The sequence below is a fragment of the Mytilus trossulus genome, chromosome 4 (assembly GCF_036588685.1).
Source record: "Mytilus trossulus isolate FHL-02 chromosome 4, PNRI_Mtr1.1.1.hap1, whole genome shotgun sequence".
Classification (NCBI taxonomy): Eukaryota; Metazoa; Mollusca; class Bivalvia; order Mytilida; family Mytilidae; genus Mytilus; species Mytilus trossulus.
Window position 1 is genome coordinate 44,969,584 of NC_086376.1, and position 17,834 is coordinate 44,987,417.

At 32.6% G+C, this 17,834-nt stretch overlaps 2 protein-coding genes across 3 annotated transcripts in view; both read left to right on the top strand.

The window, feature by feature from the left end:
- Window positions 1–6,899, top strand: part of LOC134715360 (interferon alpha-inducible protein 27-like protein 2) — a 31,425-nt gene extending 24,526 nt beyond the window's left edge. Inside the window, exons 2-3 of the mRNA XM_063577494.1 lie at window positions 5,928–5,989; window positions 6,463–6,899. Coding sequence (XP_063433564.1) covers window positions 5,929–5,989; window positions 6,463–6,740 — 339 coding nt within the window. The 5' untranslated portion in view covers window position 5,928 and the 3' untranslated portion in view covers window positions 6,741–6,899. The remainder of the gene's footprint in view (window positions 1–5,927; window positions 5,990–6,462) is intronic.
- On the top strand, window positions 1,994–16,620 carry LOC134715361 (interferon alpha-inducible protein 27-like protein 2). 2 transcript variants are annotated; one of them, XM_063577498.1, is made up of 4 exons: window positions 2,005–2,176; window positions 13,686–13,735; window positions 14,888–14,949; window positions 16,088–16,620. In XM_063577498.1, exons 3-4 carry the CDS (start codon window positions 14,889–14,891, stop codon window positions 16,363–16,365), a joined length of 339 nt encoding a protein of 112 aa, XP_063433568.1. In that variant the 5' UTR covers window positions 2,005–2,176; window positions 13,686–13,735; window position 14,888; the 3' UTR covers window positions 16,366–16,620. The 2 variants fall into 2 exon arrangements, with proteins under 2 accessions (XP_063433569.1, XP_063433568.1); XM_063577499.1 differs by lacking the exon at window positions 13,686–13,735 and having other exon boundaries at window positions 1,994–2,176.
- Window positions 16,621–17,834: the final 1,214 nt, after the last annotated feature.

Here is a 17,834-nt window from a genome sequence, read left to right on the forward strand (position 1 = left end):
TGTATACTTCATAAAAAATATAAGAGTGTTTGCGTTAAAGGTTGTAGATGTCAGGTTAAAGTGTGTATCTTTTATTCTACGTTAGTTACCTAGAGGTTGTCTTCGTTCTATATATTTCTTTTGTTCGGATGACTTTTTACATAACTCAGAATTTATACATCTCGCTATCGGATGTATAACTTTACGCATTCCTGGTGCCGGAGGGTCGGAAGTTGCAATCGTACACAAATGATATATAGTATTGTTTCTTTCGTGTCACTTTAGCTTTTATATATACTTATTATTTTACTTTATTGAGATAGATACACATTACATACGGAATGTACTTTCAACAGAAAAACCTTTTTTGTTGACGTCATTGATAAATTTTAAACATGGCATTTGCAATATCGAATTTTTTGCCCCCTTTTTTAAAACTTCACCTTCATTGTTTGAGTCTTTGTTAGATGAATTTAAAAGTTTGATGGAATTGTTTTTAGCTATATATGGGATGCATGTTTACACAGTTTTGGATGCTGCATCCCAATTATTGCAACATTTACCAAGTACTATGTATGTTTGGGTTATTCATCCAAATCTGTTAATATAAAATTTTTTTATCAATTGTCATGCAAGTGGGAAGTTTAGCTAACAACAAAACTAGGTGTATTCTCACAATGTCTTTACACAAATACACGTACCAAGTCAGGATCATGGCAGTTGTTCTCCTTTTGTATATATATAGAAGTGTTTATTTACAACCTTGACTGGCTTTTCAGTCCTCGCACAGTCGGCTCAGTGCCGGAAGGCGTTGTGAGCTTTAACATATTTTGATGCCGTGGGTCAGGAACAAGTAGTGGAGGAAAACATATGTTGGCCGCCGTCTTGGTTTAGGTGAGTAGATTTTGGTTTGTTGAATATTTTGTTGTTATTTCTTCACTAACGGCTGCTTTCAGGGCCAGTTTGGTCAGCTTGGCAGCCCGCTAACCTCGATGATGGCGTATTGGTAGATGAGTCTCAGACGAAGTATTATAGATGACAGGAAGTGTCATCAGGACCAAAGCCGTGAGACAGTGAAATGTAGGTCAGTCACCGTACATCTAGGATACAGCCCTCGGAGTCCGACGTTAATCGGCATAACACTCCCCATGATACAATGGTTTTGGAGTGCATGTTAACGCGGGTACGCCAATTACTACGTCTACTGTACGACTTGGATTGGTTTCTGTCATCTAATTTAGTAAGTCGTTGATCATCTAACTGTAAACCATCATCGAAGATAGCGGGTAAAGGAGAGCTGGCCCAGCACGCCCGTTCAGCTGTAATGACCGAGACGTGACTGGATTCCTTTGTTCCATTGATTGATAACGTTTTATTTCGTCAGTTTTTATGGCATTTTGTTGTTGCCATTATTTATAGCCTTCTACTTTTTGAGTTTGCCTTTGAGTTCGGTATTTCTGTTTTACTATTTTACGTAAGCTGAATCTAATAATGAAATTTTAAAAAATGTATCTATATCTGTTTACAGTTTAATTCTAAAAACACTATTGTTCTTTTATGCAAATTACACACCAAAGGAAAATATCTCACACAGCCATTTTAACGTCAAAATAATAATACATATTATAATTATCTTTCTCTCTCCATTGTTTTATTGCAAACTAAATGACATATCGTATAGATAAGATATAACATTATTATGATTTTTCGTTTGTAGACCGTAGTAGGAAGAAATAAAAATGGATTGATTGAATACATTCTCAACCAAAAAAAATCTTATAAATTCATTTAGATAGTGCAGGTTTTAAAAACAATATGTACCGTTTTTAAATTCTTTAATTTACTTTTTAAAACATTTTTATTAAAAAAATACGCTGGAATGTTCTTTGTTTATTATGTTTGAAACAATTAAATTGTCACTCACTGGGTTCATATTTAATTTAACTGAAAGACATTTATAAATAAACATTACCACGCAATATAAATACAAATATCAACCGAGGTTATGTTTTGTCAATTTTAAATATAATGAGTCTTAACGTGTTTGCTTTTCATTGGTCGCTTAACTGCTATATAGTCTTTACTGGCCTTTCTCTGATTGATACTTCGACATACACATAGATAAGAGCGGAACAACTACAGGTGCCCAGTAAACTCAATAGTGTGATACTTCATTTTGTACATTCAAACATCAAAGGTAAGTTTTGATATCTTCATCTAAATTTTGTTATTATTCCCGAATCTAATTTGTAGGGATTTGGTATACAATGCTATCCATAAAGATTCGGTATCTACGAAATACATTATATTAATATTAACCGTGTTTTGTATAGATATTGATGACAACATCTTTAAAATCGAATATGTACAATTGATCATAAAAACATTCATTTATATTTATATACAATTTGCCGTAATAGTCTATAACGGTTTCTCTCTGCTAAAGTGAAAGTAGATTTCCAGAAAATTCTCTCATCGTTTTTATAGAAAGTTGACTAAGTGAATCAACAGCTGACGGGACTTTCCTTTAGGTCGTAGGTCGTTTTCGTCTTCTTCAAATCAAACAATTGCCATGTGTAAGAAGGTTTAGTTTTTCTTAAAACCATAAAAACCTTAACACTAAATTATAAAGACATCAGGACAGCTAAAATCCGACTGCTCTTGCTGGCGGTGAGAATAAATCTGAGAATAATTCTAAAGTTCGTTTCGTCAAACTTCTATTTATAATTTCCCGGTCAATGGATCGACCAATCAAAACGTTTGTTATGTTCAGAGGCAATCTCGTGTTTAAGGCAGCCAATACACAAATAAATATGGCTCCTCTTCTAAATAAACTATGGCACTGCTGGGATTTAGATGATTACGGCTAAAAACAAGTTATTACATTTAGAAAATAAATAAGCTAATATGTTTAATTTTAACCTATTTTCGGTGCAAAAAATACTTAGCATGCATTTTGTGTCCGGGAATACATGGACACGTATGTATGTAACTTTATAAACAGATAAACAAATAATGTCTATTATACTATAGTGGTTACAGAAGCCAGTGTTATGTAAAACTTGTGATTTAGGCGGACACAGCTGGACACAAGGTTACTACAGAAGCCTAGTGTTATATAAAACTTGTGCTTTAGGCGGACACAGCTGGACACAAGGTTACTTCTATATAAAACATAAAAAAAAACTATAAGCAGACACAAGTGGACACAACGTTATTTCTATATAAATCTGCTGGCAACAAGAAGACACAGTGTAATTCCTACATAAAACTTCTTGATATGGGGCTACAGGCGGACACAACTGGACACAACACAATTTCTATATAAAACTAATAAAATCTGCTGGCTACAGGTGGACACAGCTGGACACATTGCTACTTCAATATATAAAACTTCTAGAAATGAGGGGATACAGGCGGACAAAAGTGGACACGTATTTCTATATAAAACTTATAAAATCTGCTGGCTACAGGTGGACACAGTACTTTTTCAATATAAAACTTCTAGAAATGAGGGGACACAGGCGGACACAACTGGACACAACGCAATTTCTATATAAAGCTTATAAAATCTGCTGGCTACAGGTGGACACAGCTGTACACAGTGCTCTTTCAATATAAAACTTCTAGAACTGAGGGGATACAGGCGGACACAAGTGGACACACCGTATTTCTATATAAAACATTATGAAATAAGGGGATACAAGCGGACACAGCTGGACACAGTACTGTTCCTATATGAAACTTCTTGACATGGGGGGCTATAGATGGACACAAGTGGACACAACGATATTTCTATATAAAACTAATAAAATCTGCTGGCTACAGGTGAACACAGCTGGACACAGTGCTATTTCAATATAAAACTTCTAGAAATAAGAGGATACAGGCGGACACAAGTGGACACAACGTATTTATATATAAAACTTATAAAATTTGCTGGCTACAGGTGGGCACAGTACTTTTTCAATATAAAACGTCTAGACATGAGGGGTCACAGGCGGACACAAGTGGATACAACGCAATTGCTATATAAAACTTATAAAATCTGATGGCTAGAGGTGGACACAGCTGGACACAGTACTTTTTCAATATAAAACATCTAGAAATGAGGGGACACAGGCGGACACAAGTGGACACAAGTGGACACAACACAATTTCTATATAAAACTTATAAAATCTGCTGGCTACAGGTGAACACAGCTGGACACAATCTTTTTTCAATATAAAACTTCTAAAAATGAGAGGACACAGGCGTCACAAGTGGACACCACGTATTTATATATAAAAGTTATAAAATCTGCTGGCTACAGGTAGACACAGCTGGACACAGTACTTTTTCAATATAAAACTTCTAAAAATGAGGGGACACAGGCGGACACAAGTGGACACAACGAAATTTTTATATAAAACTTATTAAATCTGCAATTGTGTAAACATTTGCGTACATCGGTTCTCGTCAATTGTCAACTTTTAGCATCTTTTGTGTCTTTCCTTTTCTCTATAAACGAGACTTCTAGCATGGAAAAAAAGGCTTATTTTATCCATTTATTATTAGGCCTCATAAAAAAGTTTGGAAAATTAAATGTAGACTAGAAATAAATAAGATTAGACTGCATCTCAAAACTCGACACGTTTTTTTTTATTATTTATAAAAATGTCCTAATCTATACACCAGATTAGGACATTTTTGTCATTTTGTTTATTTTCTTTTGTTACATCTTCTAACATCAGACTCTTGAATTGAATTTTAAATGTACGTACTGTTATGCGTTTACTTTTTTACATTAGCTAGAGGTATAGGGCGAGGGTTGAGATCTCATAAACATATTTAACCCCGCCGCATTTTTTGCACCTGTCCCAAGTCAGGAGCCTGTGGTCTTTGTTAGTCTTGTATTATTTTAACTTTCGTTTCTTTTGTACAATTTGGATATTAGTATGGCGTTCATTATCACTGAACTAGTAAATATTTGTTTAAGGACGCCTCCGGGTTCGGTATTTTCTCGTTACATTGAAGACCTGTTGGTGACCTTCTGCTGGTTTTTTTTCTATGGTCGGGATGATGTCTCTTCGATACATTCCCAATTTCAATTTTCAATTTTATTGCAATTTTCTTTGATTTTAAAAAAAATAGTTGGAACAACGAAGTTAAATCCCGACACCGGAAATACTGCAGTTCCTGCAAAGAAAATAAATTAACAAAAGAAAAGAAGACAGATTTCGCAAAGCTATGCTACGGCGAATACAACATGTTTTTTTAAGGTCTAACAGAGAAATATGGGTTAAACAACGAACCTCTGAGATAGTTTTGCCGCTATACATGCGCATACGTTATTTTCGATTTAATCGTACTAGATTAAACCGATGTCTGCGTTCACACTTGAAGTAAGATCGAGTTTACTTCAGATCGATTCAAACTAAACTACCTCTTTTGGTGTTTAAGTTTAGACCAATTGAAAATCGATTCAAAGCTTTCCCATCAACCCTTAAACCGATCTAAAGAGAATCGGTCTAGTTAAGATCACTAAAAATGTCCTAGTGTGAACGGGGTCTAATACACCAGTATAATTTGACTTTTTTTGTCTGGAAAATCGCATAATCCCTGGATCCGCCATTGTCTTTCTAATTTTGATATCTTGCTGTTTTATTCAAAATTAATATTTTTTTAATAAAGTATGGTATATTGGACTGGACTTCATCAAATGTTTCCATTGAGATGACCTCCGAAGACTGCTGACGATCATATAACCCGATCGGACGCTCGAAATTTAATTGTTACATAAATTTTCATTCATATGTGTTTGAACATACATGTAATTAATTTTTACCCTAAACATACTACTTTTAAAAAATGATTCAATGTCTGATAGTTTAAGAATTATGGTTGTCCGAATATTGTTGATTTGTTGATCCTCAGTACCCTTTCAAGATAATGTTTTGTTTTTCAGAATGGAGAAGAAAGTTCCCGTTATCCTTTGTATCTTGCTGATAGCCGCCCCAGGTTGTCATGGTATGTAAAACAGATGTTTAAATTCTAATATTTCTGATACAAAATTCAACAGAAACGCTTCAGAGCAGAAATATTACGTAAAAAAGTACAAATATCTGGTATAGAACATAAACTCTTAATCTCTCCTAGTGCAATATTTTAAACATTTTACCATCATCTTATTTTATAAACGTGAAGACAAATTAAAGAATTAGTCCAAATGTGTTTATTAGAAAAAATAATGGCAAATATAGATACACATCTTGTTTTGAGAAGCACGAATATTTCCTCTGATTCAAATAAAAAAACAAGCACATCAACATGCTTGTTTTTTAAGATATGTAAGAGAATTCTTTCAGAAAAAGAGATAAATATGTGATTAAAACAGGAAACAACTTGTTGGGAAAACTACTTCCTTGTAGCGGCATTTACATTATCTTTACAAACAGTTAACATTGTATACAATTTCATCATAATGATTGTTTAAATTACAGCTTGGAGCTGGGGAGGAGTATTAACAGGGGCAGTTTGTATGGTGGCAGCGCCTATTGCCATACCAGCAGCACTTGGAGCAGTCGGTTTTAGCGCAACAGGAATAGTGGGAAGCTCCATAGCGGCCAGTGCTATGTCAGCGTCCTCACCTGTTGTTACAGGCAGCTTAGTTGCCATGGCTCAGTCAGTTGGAGCGACAGGCACTATTGGATTGGCAACAAAGGCTGTGGCTGCTGGTGTAGGTTACGGCACCTATTGTGCAACTCATGATTGCGATTAATTTTGTTTATTTTTTGTTGTTCTATGTTTATTATTGTGATTATTCTATTATGTATAATCTAACAACTTATTCAGTTGGATGTTAATAGTTTATACCGATTCAGTCTGTATAAATAAAAAAAAAACTAAATCCGACTAATAAATGAAAACAAAATATGAACCATTTTTTGTTATCAATATAATGTTTAATCTTTTAATTTAATCAAATTGCTGTCTATTTGAAAAAAATGAAAGCAAAACAAATGTATTGTACATGTATACTAACATTCTACTGATAAAAACGAGTACTAGAAATTTTTATATCAAATTCTGGAGTACTTATCAGGTTTTTTTCAATTCTGGGTGTAAATAAGAGATGATATACGAAGGGGGCAAGCAATACTCAGATAAAAACATCATTATCGCAAACGGAAAAACAGCAGAGAAATTCTGAAATAACAAAACATTACGCAATAAGTTTAATATTAGTCAACAAGGACTTAACCATAAATATCGTGTGTGAACTGAGGTGTTTCGAAAGGTAAGCGGCAACCATGCACTAGTGACAAAACTGTCGTTTTATTTACTATTATTGTGCTCCTAGCTTTAAATAAAGGAGCTCGTCACAGGAAAAGAATTCGTCAGTTTCATTTATTCGATGGGATTGTAACTAAGTATTTACAACCACCTTATTAGAATCTTTAGCGGATACTTGTCTCATTGGAAATTACATCACATTACATAAGTGGTACTAGTTGACCCTTTAGTACATTGATATAACGGTTTGTTGTAACTGTCATATAAATATCGTCTTAAACGATTTTAAAACGATTAGAACTACATCTTATCCATTACTAGCAATACACCTCTTCTTGTGTCTTTGCATATTGCTTCTGATTTTATAGCGCTTATGAGGAATTTCTGTTAACTTGTGACACGAGCCCTCAGAGGCACATTATTGTTTCTTACTTATAATTACTTACTTACATACTTACAATAGGAAGTTATAGCATTGTTTCCTTGGCAACTGATTTCATAATGTTGTTTGATAAAGTTACTGCCATTTCTTAAACAGAACCGTACTATTGTGAAATGACCTGAATATATAGATATAAGAAGATGTGTTATAAGTGCCAATTAGACAACTCTCAACCAAGTCACAATTTATAATTTTTAGTAAACCAATGTAGGTCAACACAGGGCCTTGGTTCACACCGAACATCATATCTTCTGTTGTCAAATTAGTATTTGCACAATATCTGCTTAATTAGTCTAATAGCCACGATAAATTATCAGCATACAAACAAAAGAAATTTGGCTCTTAATGGCACTTAACCTGGTGTTTGGCACGATTTTGGCAGTAAAAATTTGTGTTTATCCGCATTGTTTTAATAATATACAGAAACATAATATTGGAAAGTTATTTGTAAAATAACATTTATTATAGCACTTAGTTTGGTTCAATTTGTCATATCGCATACTACGAATGCCATGAATTCAGTTAGAGATCGATTGCGCATGTACTCCGCATGGTCAGTTATGGAAAGAAAGGCAGCTGTATATGTGCAACTTGGAAAGTCAACAGGCAGACCGATTACTTTACTACTTCGCGATCGGTCAAATTTAAACGACGAATTACATTTCTTTTTCCATTTTATGAATTCAAACAATATTGTTTGTGTGTGTACGTCATATTACCACGAATGTGCAACTTTAAAAATCAACACCGATTATATTACTAATTCAGTCAAAATTTAATCAATCGCAAACGACAAATTACATTTCTTTTTCCATCAAACAAAGCTCTAACAATATTGTTTGTGTATGTAAGTAATATTACCACGAATGTCTTATCAAAGAATCAGGAATAAAGGAACACTCGGGTAACCCCACATACAAAAACGTAACCTTTGAAAAAGATCAGATCTTGGTAATCCAAAAGTCATTCTTGACCTCATTAAACACTTATGACTTAGAATTGACTACCTTAACTTTACAATGCTCCATATAAATAGGGACTCTGTTGGAACGTCATGTTAAAAAAAATATATCTGCCGCAATGTATCTTTTGTGAATGCAAATAAAACAAATTTTACCTCACTGTTTAAAAGAATTAGCTTGAGAACCTACAGTATTTGCGCTTTTAATTTTAGTAATAATCTTATATTTAAATAAAGGCAACAGTAGTATACCGCTGTTCGAAATTCATCAATCGATTGAGAAAAAAATACAAATCCGGGGTACAAACTAACACTGAGGAAAACGCATCAAATATAAGAGGAGAACTACGACACAACAGAAACACAACATTAAAATGTAATACACACAGAAACGAACTATAATATAACAATGGTCATTTTCTTGACTTGGTACAGGACATTTTAGGAAAAACATGGTGGATTGAACCTGGGTTTGTGACATGCCAATTTGAAACCTCACGATTTTATGGCAATGTTACATTTAACATTTAAATGACAACTTTACATGACAGAAAAAAAATACAAATAAATGGGAGAACATACAGGACAGAGAAACACACGAAAATAACTATCAAAAGGTTTAAAATCAATAGGCCAGACGTGCGTTTTGTCCACACAAGACTAACCAGTGACACTCAGCAAAAAGTTTGAATGCTAAAACAAGTACAAAATTGAAGACCACTGATGAACAAAAGTTCCAAAAAAATTAAGACCAATACGGCTAGGGTTTTCTGCCTGGGATAAGAACATCCTTATTATTGAGAATAATTCATACTTTTGCAAACATTACATTTTATAAAATGACTATATACATATTTAAACAGTTTTTTAATGATGATGTTGTACCCTTTTTGACTTGATATATTTTAAACAAACATATTTGATAAGACCAATGTTCAGCTATCGAGACAAACGAATCCATACCCTTTCCGTTCCTCGTGCTATTCCGACAATTAACACACACATGCGGGCATTTTCAAATATAATTTTGTAAGTATCTCGTGTTTAAGTGTAGAAGAAAATAGGTGATTATTGATATAAACTCCATTATTTTAGGATCTTTGCCAAAATGATATATTATTTCTAAAAATAATCGGGGGATTTATGGTTTTCCTTATTCTAAAATTGTTTCTTCATAAAAGTATGTCGGATATGTGATGGTCTGTTCTGATGGGCGCAGGACATTTGAGCGAACCATTAAAACTAGTCGGGGACATTTTAGCGCCAACATTAGAGCCCATTTAAGCGCCGGATTAATCCGCTCACCTGTATTTCCGATAGCCTATTTAAGCGATGAAATCGACGCTACGTAGAGGATTGTCTAGATCACAAGTTTGACATTGGTGTTTAAATCAAGTGTGTCGGATATGTGGTGGTCTGTTCTGAATTAGCAAAGCGAAAGCCTAGTAAAGATAGAATGTTTCGCCAAAAAAAAAAAGGCTTTAAAATTTAAAAATCAAGTGTTTCAATTTCATTGTTAAACATGAAGAATACTATAGTATTACTCTTCACATTGGATGAATTCGTTGGTTAACAGTTAATATCTATAGAATTTCTGTTGTTTTGTAATTAAGATATGGGTTAATTCCCTTTCTAGGTAAAACTATTTAGGCACTATGGGGAATGATAGATAATAGGTAAGCTTCATTCAGAGTAGGCATAGTATTCAAACAAGGAAAAATAAGCTCTAGTTAGTTTTTAACCGACATTATAAAATACCATAAAGAAATAAAACAAACTACTTACTATATCGATGAACAAGTCGTCAGTATTTGTCAATATTCTTATCGAATTAGGAGCAAAACTCCGGCATGTTCTCGGAATGCCGTTGAAACCAACAGAGCACCTCTCCTGACAGATACGTTTCTTATTTTCATATGATCGTAAGTTCCTGTAGATACTTGAAATAAAACAAAAGGGAAGCTAGATTATTTGATTTCAAGTACAGGTAAATTTGATTTTATTCTTCCTTTAAAAATCCGATTTTTTATTTTTTTGATCCCATGTTGAAGAGACCATCATTTCTAGACATTTGCCTCAAACAGCAGTCATCTCAGTACCAGAATCTATGAAAAACGAGACGATTTCCATTTTTCGAATTATAAATTTTCTTCACCTTAGCTGCGATATATACCAACGTCAGCCTTGTATTGAGCTGTTACTCAGACTTTGTAAAACGTCATCTATGATCCAGTATTTTGTGAAAGAACGTCTCGTCTCATTCGAAAGTACCAAGACTCAATAAATAAACATTCATTGTATACTTCATAAATAATATAAGAGTGCTTGCGTTAAAGGTTGTAGATGTTAGGTGAAAGTGTATCTTTTATTCTACGTTAGTTTCCTAGTAGTTGGCTTCGTTCTATATATTTTCTTTTGTTCGGATGACTTTTGACATAACTCAGAATTTATACATCTCGCCATCGGGTTTATAACTTTACGCATTCCTGATGCCGGAGGGTCGCAAGTTGCGATCGTACACAAATGGTATTAACATAGTTTTCTATGTTGCGTTTTGTGTACTATTGTCTGTCTGTCTGTCTGGGTGTTTTTTTAGCAATGGAGTTGTCAGCTTATTTTCGATTTGTTATTTTGAATGTCCATCTCGTAACTTTTGCCATCCTTTTTTAAAACTTCACCTTCATTGTTTGGGTCTTTGTTAGATTAATTTAAATGGTTGCTGGATTTTTTTAGTAATATATGTTGTATATATGTGATGCATGTTTACAAAGGATCCTGGATCCTAATTATAGTAATATTTACCTAGTACTTTGTCTACTTGGGTTGTTCATCCGATTCTATCAAAATAAAATAAAAACTATGAACAATTATCATGCAAGTGGGAGGTTTGGCTAACTACAAAATTTCTTCAAAAAAATACACGTACCAAGTCAGGAACATGGCAGCTGTTTTCCTTTTGTTCCATTGATTGATAGTGTTTAATTTATGTCAGTTTGTATGGCTTTCCACCATTTTGGGCTTGCCTTTGAGTTCTGTATTTTATTTATACTCTTTTACGTTACCTGAACTAATTATGGAATTAAAACAAAATGTATCTACATCTGTTTACAGTTTAATTCTAAACTAGATGTGTCAAATCGACACGAATGGCCCCGTCCCAAAAAGTTAAAAAATCTACAATTTCAATATAAACACATGTGGACACAAACATGATGGTAGTCTCATATACCAAACATCAGCTCTGGAGGCGTATAGAAAAAAATCTGTATAACTGTGATCTTCAATAATTTCTCTAAGTCTAAAGCCCGTAATTTCAGCAAAAATTAGCGGAGCAGAACTAAACTTAAACTTGACCTGTAACTCATCATGATTAACTCACATACCAAAAATCACCTTAATATCTGAAGGCGGTTAGAAAAAAAGTCTGTATTACTGTGATTTTCTACAATTTCTCTAAGTCCAAAGCTCGTAATTTCGGCAAAAAAATAGTGGAGCGGATCCAAGCTTAAACTTGATCTGTAATTCATCATGGTTAACTCACATATAAAAAATCAGCCTAAAATCTGAAGGCGTTTAGAAAAAAAGTCCGTATAACTGTGATTTTCCACGATTTTCAACAAATTCTCAAAGTCCAAAGCCTTTAATTTCCGCAAAAATTAGTGAACGGAACGAAATATAAACTTGATCTGTAACTCATCATGGTTAACTCACATATTAAAAATCGGCTCAATATCTGAAGGCGTTTAGAAAAAAACTCCGTATAATGGTTTGTTGCGGAATGACCAATTGACGGAATTTCAGAATTACGGAATTTCCGAATTACGGAATTTCAGAATTACGGAATTTCCGAATTACGGAATTTCAGAAATACGGATTTCGGACAAGGGTAAAACTATATGGCACCGACAACTTCGATGCGTGGCCATAAAAAACATTATTGTTCTGTATATGAAATTTATACACACAAGGGTAATATCTCACACAACCACTTTTTCGTCAACATAATAATAAATGTCTGGCCTTTGTTAGTCTTGTATTATTTCTAATTTTAGTTCCTTGTGTACAATTTGGAGTAAGGTATATAAATGTGTTTAGGGGCCAGCAGAAGGACGCCTCCGGGTGCGAGAATTTCTGCATTGAAGACCTGTTGGTGAGCTTCTGCTGTTGTCTGTTCTATGGTTGAGTTGTTGTCTCTTTGACACATTAATCCTCATTTCCATTTTCAATTTTATAAATATTTTTCTAAGTTTTTCTCTCTCCATAGTTTTATTGCACTTTATACAATGATTTCAAACTAAATGACATATCGTATAGATTAGATAAAACATTATTATGATCATTCGTTTGTAGACCGTAGTCGGAAGAAATAGAAATAGACTGATTGAATACATTCTCAACCAAAAAAATCTTACGAAATCCTTCAGGTAATACAGATTATAAACAATATGCACCGTTTTCTATTCTTCAATTTACCTTTAAAACATTTTAATTAAAACAAATAACGCTGGAATGTTCTTGGTTTATAATTTGAACAATTAAATTGTCACTCAATGAGTTCATTTTTTTAATTTAACTTAAAGACATTTATAAATAAACATTACCAAAAAATATTAATACAAAAATCAACCGAGGTTATGTTTTGTCAATGGTAAATATAATGAGTCTTAGAGCGCATTTGTTTCTAACCTAAACGATGTAAACGATTACGCGCGTAGTCGTTTAATCCATTTGTTTCGTACATTTTTTTGTCAACGTTGACATCGTTCACGTAAACGATGAACGCGCAAAATAGTCGCGTAGTCGTTGATCGTTTATCGTTGAGACGTGTTTCTGCATCTGTCGTTTAAACAATTACGAGCACGTGTTGTCTTCGCAAAGTCCTGGTTATTTATTTCCCACACTTTTACCTTTGAGTGTAATCTATTTCTGACACAAACAAATGCACTCAACGTGTTTGCTTTTCATTGGACGCTTAACTACTATATAGTAAAGACATTCTTTTTTATCGTTCATTATATGTATTACAGGTGGTGAGACTCTAAAAATATTGAATCTGAATCTTCAAAACATATCAAAGGTAAGTTTTGCTTTCGTCATTAATCTTTTGTTGTCATTCCCGATGTTATCACAAACCACTGAAACCAGTAATAATCTGATTTATAGAGATTTGGTTTGCAATGTTTGGTGTAAATCATATTCATAAATAGTCAGTATCTACGAAATACTTTATAAGCCGTGCTTTCTATAGATATCGTTGAAATGAACATCCCAAGAGTACCAAAAAAAAATCTTAGAATAGATGCCACCTCATACGCAATTAATATCCATACTTAAATATTGACAATTCATTTCATTTACCCTACGCGTTTTTTTTTTGATGATTTCGAAAATCAAGATTTTTTTATTTATTGGGTCATTGTGTTACATTTAACTCTTTTCAAGAGAAATATGGTCAAATATAAGCGAGATAAAGGTCCACTTTACCTAAAATTACATTTCGCAGCTCTCTTATACATGTTAAGTACTTTCATGTCAAAGTCAAACATGTGTACATAGTAGTACACCAGATCTGTAAACAGTGATACATGCCTACTAATCACTTTATGTGCATTTTTATATTTTCGATGTTTGATGATTTTTAATAATTATTCGATAATGATATAATTGAAAAATGTAAACTATTTGTATGTCTGTTTGGGTTGTTCATCCAATTGTGTCAATATAAAATAAAATATGAAAAACTGTCATGCAAGTGGGAGGTTTCACTTACCACAAAACTAAAAACACAGAAATACACACTATAAAATGTCAATTGAAATGGCTTTACTCAATCAAATAACATAATATTACAAGTGAATATACACTGAACAAATAGATTTGATCTATGACACAATGGAAATAAAAAAAACACAATAAATTAAGGGATGAATAATTTAAGTAACATGTATAGCATTATACCGCTGTGAAATGTTAAACAATTTCAGAAAAAAAAACAACAATAAACCGTCATTGCATTAATATTTAACACAGGTACATTCAAATGAAAATATTTTTGGTGTTAGGTAGACAGTTTATCAGGAGAAAGGAAATATTTTTACAAAAATAATACGATTGAAAGAATATGTTACTGTCAGTGAAAGTTATCTTGCATAGGTCGTAAGCACTTGATAAATATGCAGAAGGTAAATATATAACTGCTTAAATAATCTTTCATTTTCTTTATTTTTAGAATGGAAAAGAAAATCCTCATGTTTGTGTGCATCCTGCTGTTAACTACTCCAATTTGTCATGGTATGTTAAATTATATTTTTTTAAAAGAAGGCATTGGTATATAAATGATCGCCATAAAAAGTGTTCTTGGTAATTTCCGATTAAACCTGTATATGATGTTTGAATCGAACAAAGAAACTGCCCTTTCGATTTTACTATCAGTTTTCCGGTTAGTAGTTGCATATCTCTGTATAATGTTAAAAGTCAGGTTTCAGGCAATTCTTTTTTTCGCACTCACATTGTATTTTGTCATAAGAAGGGACTTTCCATTTAGAATTTCCTGTGAGTTCGGTATTTTTTTTATTTTACTTTTATTATGCCAAGATCGATTACTTGAAAGTTGACTTTTTTTTTAATATGTAGAAGGTCTGTCAGTCTTGTGCAGCTCCCCCCCTTTTTTTTTTAATTATTATTGATAGTTTTATAATTATATAACATCTTTTGGAATAACTCAAAATACGGTATATGGGTTGTGAATTTAAGGCCCATTATGGACAAGCTCATAAATAGAGATATACAATTTCAGATCAAGTGTTTTAGTATAACCTTCAGTAGATACTATCGAGACCAAAATTATGGAAGGCTTCATTATAAACATTTGATAGCGGAGAAAACAAACAGTCGAAATTATTCAATGTTAATTTGCTTTAGTCAGAAGCAACCTTTTCACAGTACAATATATATTATTCTTTGATCGAATTTATTGATTTGTTACAATAAGCATGGAAATATTTACTGTAAACCAACTTATTTTCGCGGATACCTTATTTTGCGTTTACTCCTTATAAGTCCATATTGCATTTATTTGTTTGGTGTAGTTCAAAAGAAAATGTCCACTTAATTTTTGTCGCGACTATATATATGTTTGCATTATTTTTCTGATAAAATGATCGCAAAATTTATGTTGTTTGTAGTATATTAAATTCGAAAGAAGCTGTTAATAAAGAATGATGTCTTAAGAAAAGACGTATGTTCTATACACAAATGTATGTGAGGTTGTCTGTTCCCCATAGAAACAACACGAATAGTTATACTACTACTTTCACTATTAAAAATGGATTTGTCAGATTTTAAACTTGTCCAGTCACTACTTTAAAAAAATAGTTTGTAGGATACTCATTGATAAAAACAATATGATAATATAATTTTTACATTGTAGCTTTGACCTTTGGAGAATTTTTAGCAGGAGCGGTTGGTGTGGCAGCTGCACCGTTTGTTATACCAGCGGCACTTGGAGTAGCAGGTTTTACTGCTGGGGGAATTGCAGTAGGTTCATTGGGAGCAGCTGCGATGTCAGCCTCTGCACCTGTCGCTGCCGGGAGCTTTGTCGCAATTGCTCAGTCCATAGGGGCAACGGGGGCTATTGGAATGGCAGGAAAGGCCATCGGTGGTGGGGTAGGTTACGCTGCCTATCGCGCAACAAAGGATGATGATTAACTTTAATATACTAAATTATCACTCAATTGTTCAGTGTAATTGTGAATGATTTATGAGGAAACTTTGACGACTGAATTTTTTTTGTGTGTTTGTAATTCATTTATTTTGTAACTTTTGCATCAGCGAGGTAAATAATCGTAGTGACCGTTTATTCAGATTGTAATATTTTGGTTGATTTGTAACGCAGTTTCCATTGATTCAGTCGACAAAAAACAGAATTGAAAAATCTATTAATAAACGAAAACAAAATTTTCATTTTTTGTTATCATTATTATGGTTCATCCTCTTGATTTTTTTCCAAAACGCATCTGGTTTGTGGTTGCATTGCCATCAGAGATGGATCCGATTACTTTCAAAGTAATTAATTAAATTACAATTACTTTGTCATTTGTACGATTAAATTAAATTAATGATTACATCATTTCTGAAAGTGTCTGATTAAATTAATGATTACATTGACAAAGTAATCATGATTACATCTGATAACAATGAATTAATAAAAAAACAACATTTTGAATGATGTGAATGAATTAACGTTTGATATAACTAAAGCACTTTTTAGAAAGTATTTTGTTTTGTATATTTTAAAATGACATCTATTTAATAAACCACAAAAGTTCACTACATACATGCATATATGAATATTGCGTCACCCATTTCTCTTTATTATCATAAATCTCTGAATTACTTTGACTTCGATTCAATTGAATATATGGCTTTATAAAGAGTTTGCTATTTGCCTTTTGACCTCTTCCAGACTTTATTTGTATTTCAAGGTGCAGTTTATGGAAGTTAAAATATGGATGAAATAAAGTTACCAGATAAAGACTATATAAAATTTTAATAGAATTGTTTAAACAAATTGTAAACAAAATACAAGTACTATAAATCAATACATTTTACATGTCCAATCAAAGTTCATACAAAATTTTCTTATTTTAAACAAAATTCTTTTAATTAAGTTTGTTCTAATTAGATAAATTTTAGCATGTCTGATTAATCTTTTATCTTATATTTTGTCCTACAGCTATACTCAATTGGAAATTGCAATAAAAACAAATCTTAATTGGTTTCCTACCTGTCAATTCAGAGTTGACAAAAATCACAATATTAACAAAATATTATAATTCAGGGTTAAAGAAAAGTATAATATTACTTTAATATAATATTTTTTTTTATCAAATATATATATATTGTGAAAATATGTACCATATCTTTTACTATGGCCAGATACTTGAAATTGTATTATATGTCTCTTCTAAGGCTAATGTTGACTTTTCAATACTGCAACAGTTTATTTTTTTATTGAAGTATACAAATCAATTAACATGCTTTTTAAAGTAAACCTAACTATCTTAACTTGTTAAATATTCATTAAATAAGAATAACAAAAAGGTTCTTTTATTGACCATAAACACAGTTCAAGATTTTTTCATTGTAATCAGAATGTTATCATAAAGTAATCAGGA

Coding starts and splice junctions, on each gene's coding strand:
- LOC134715361 (XM_063577499.1), top strand. CDS start 14,889: ATGGAAAAGAAAATCCTCATGTTTGTGTGCATCCTGCTGTTAACTACT. Junction 14,950..16,087: donor AACTACTCCAATTTGTCATG/GTATGTTAAATT, acceptor TTTACATTGTAG/CTTTGACCTTTGGAGAATTT.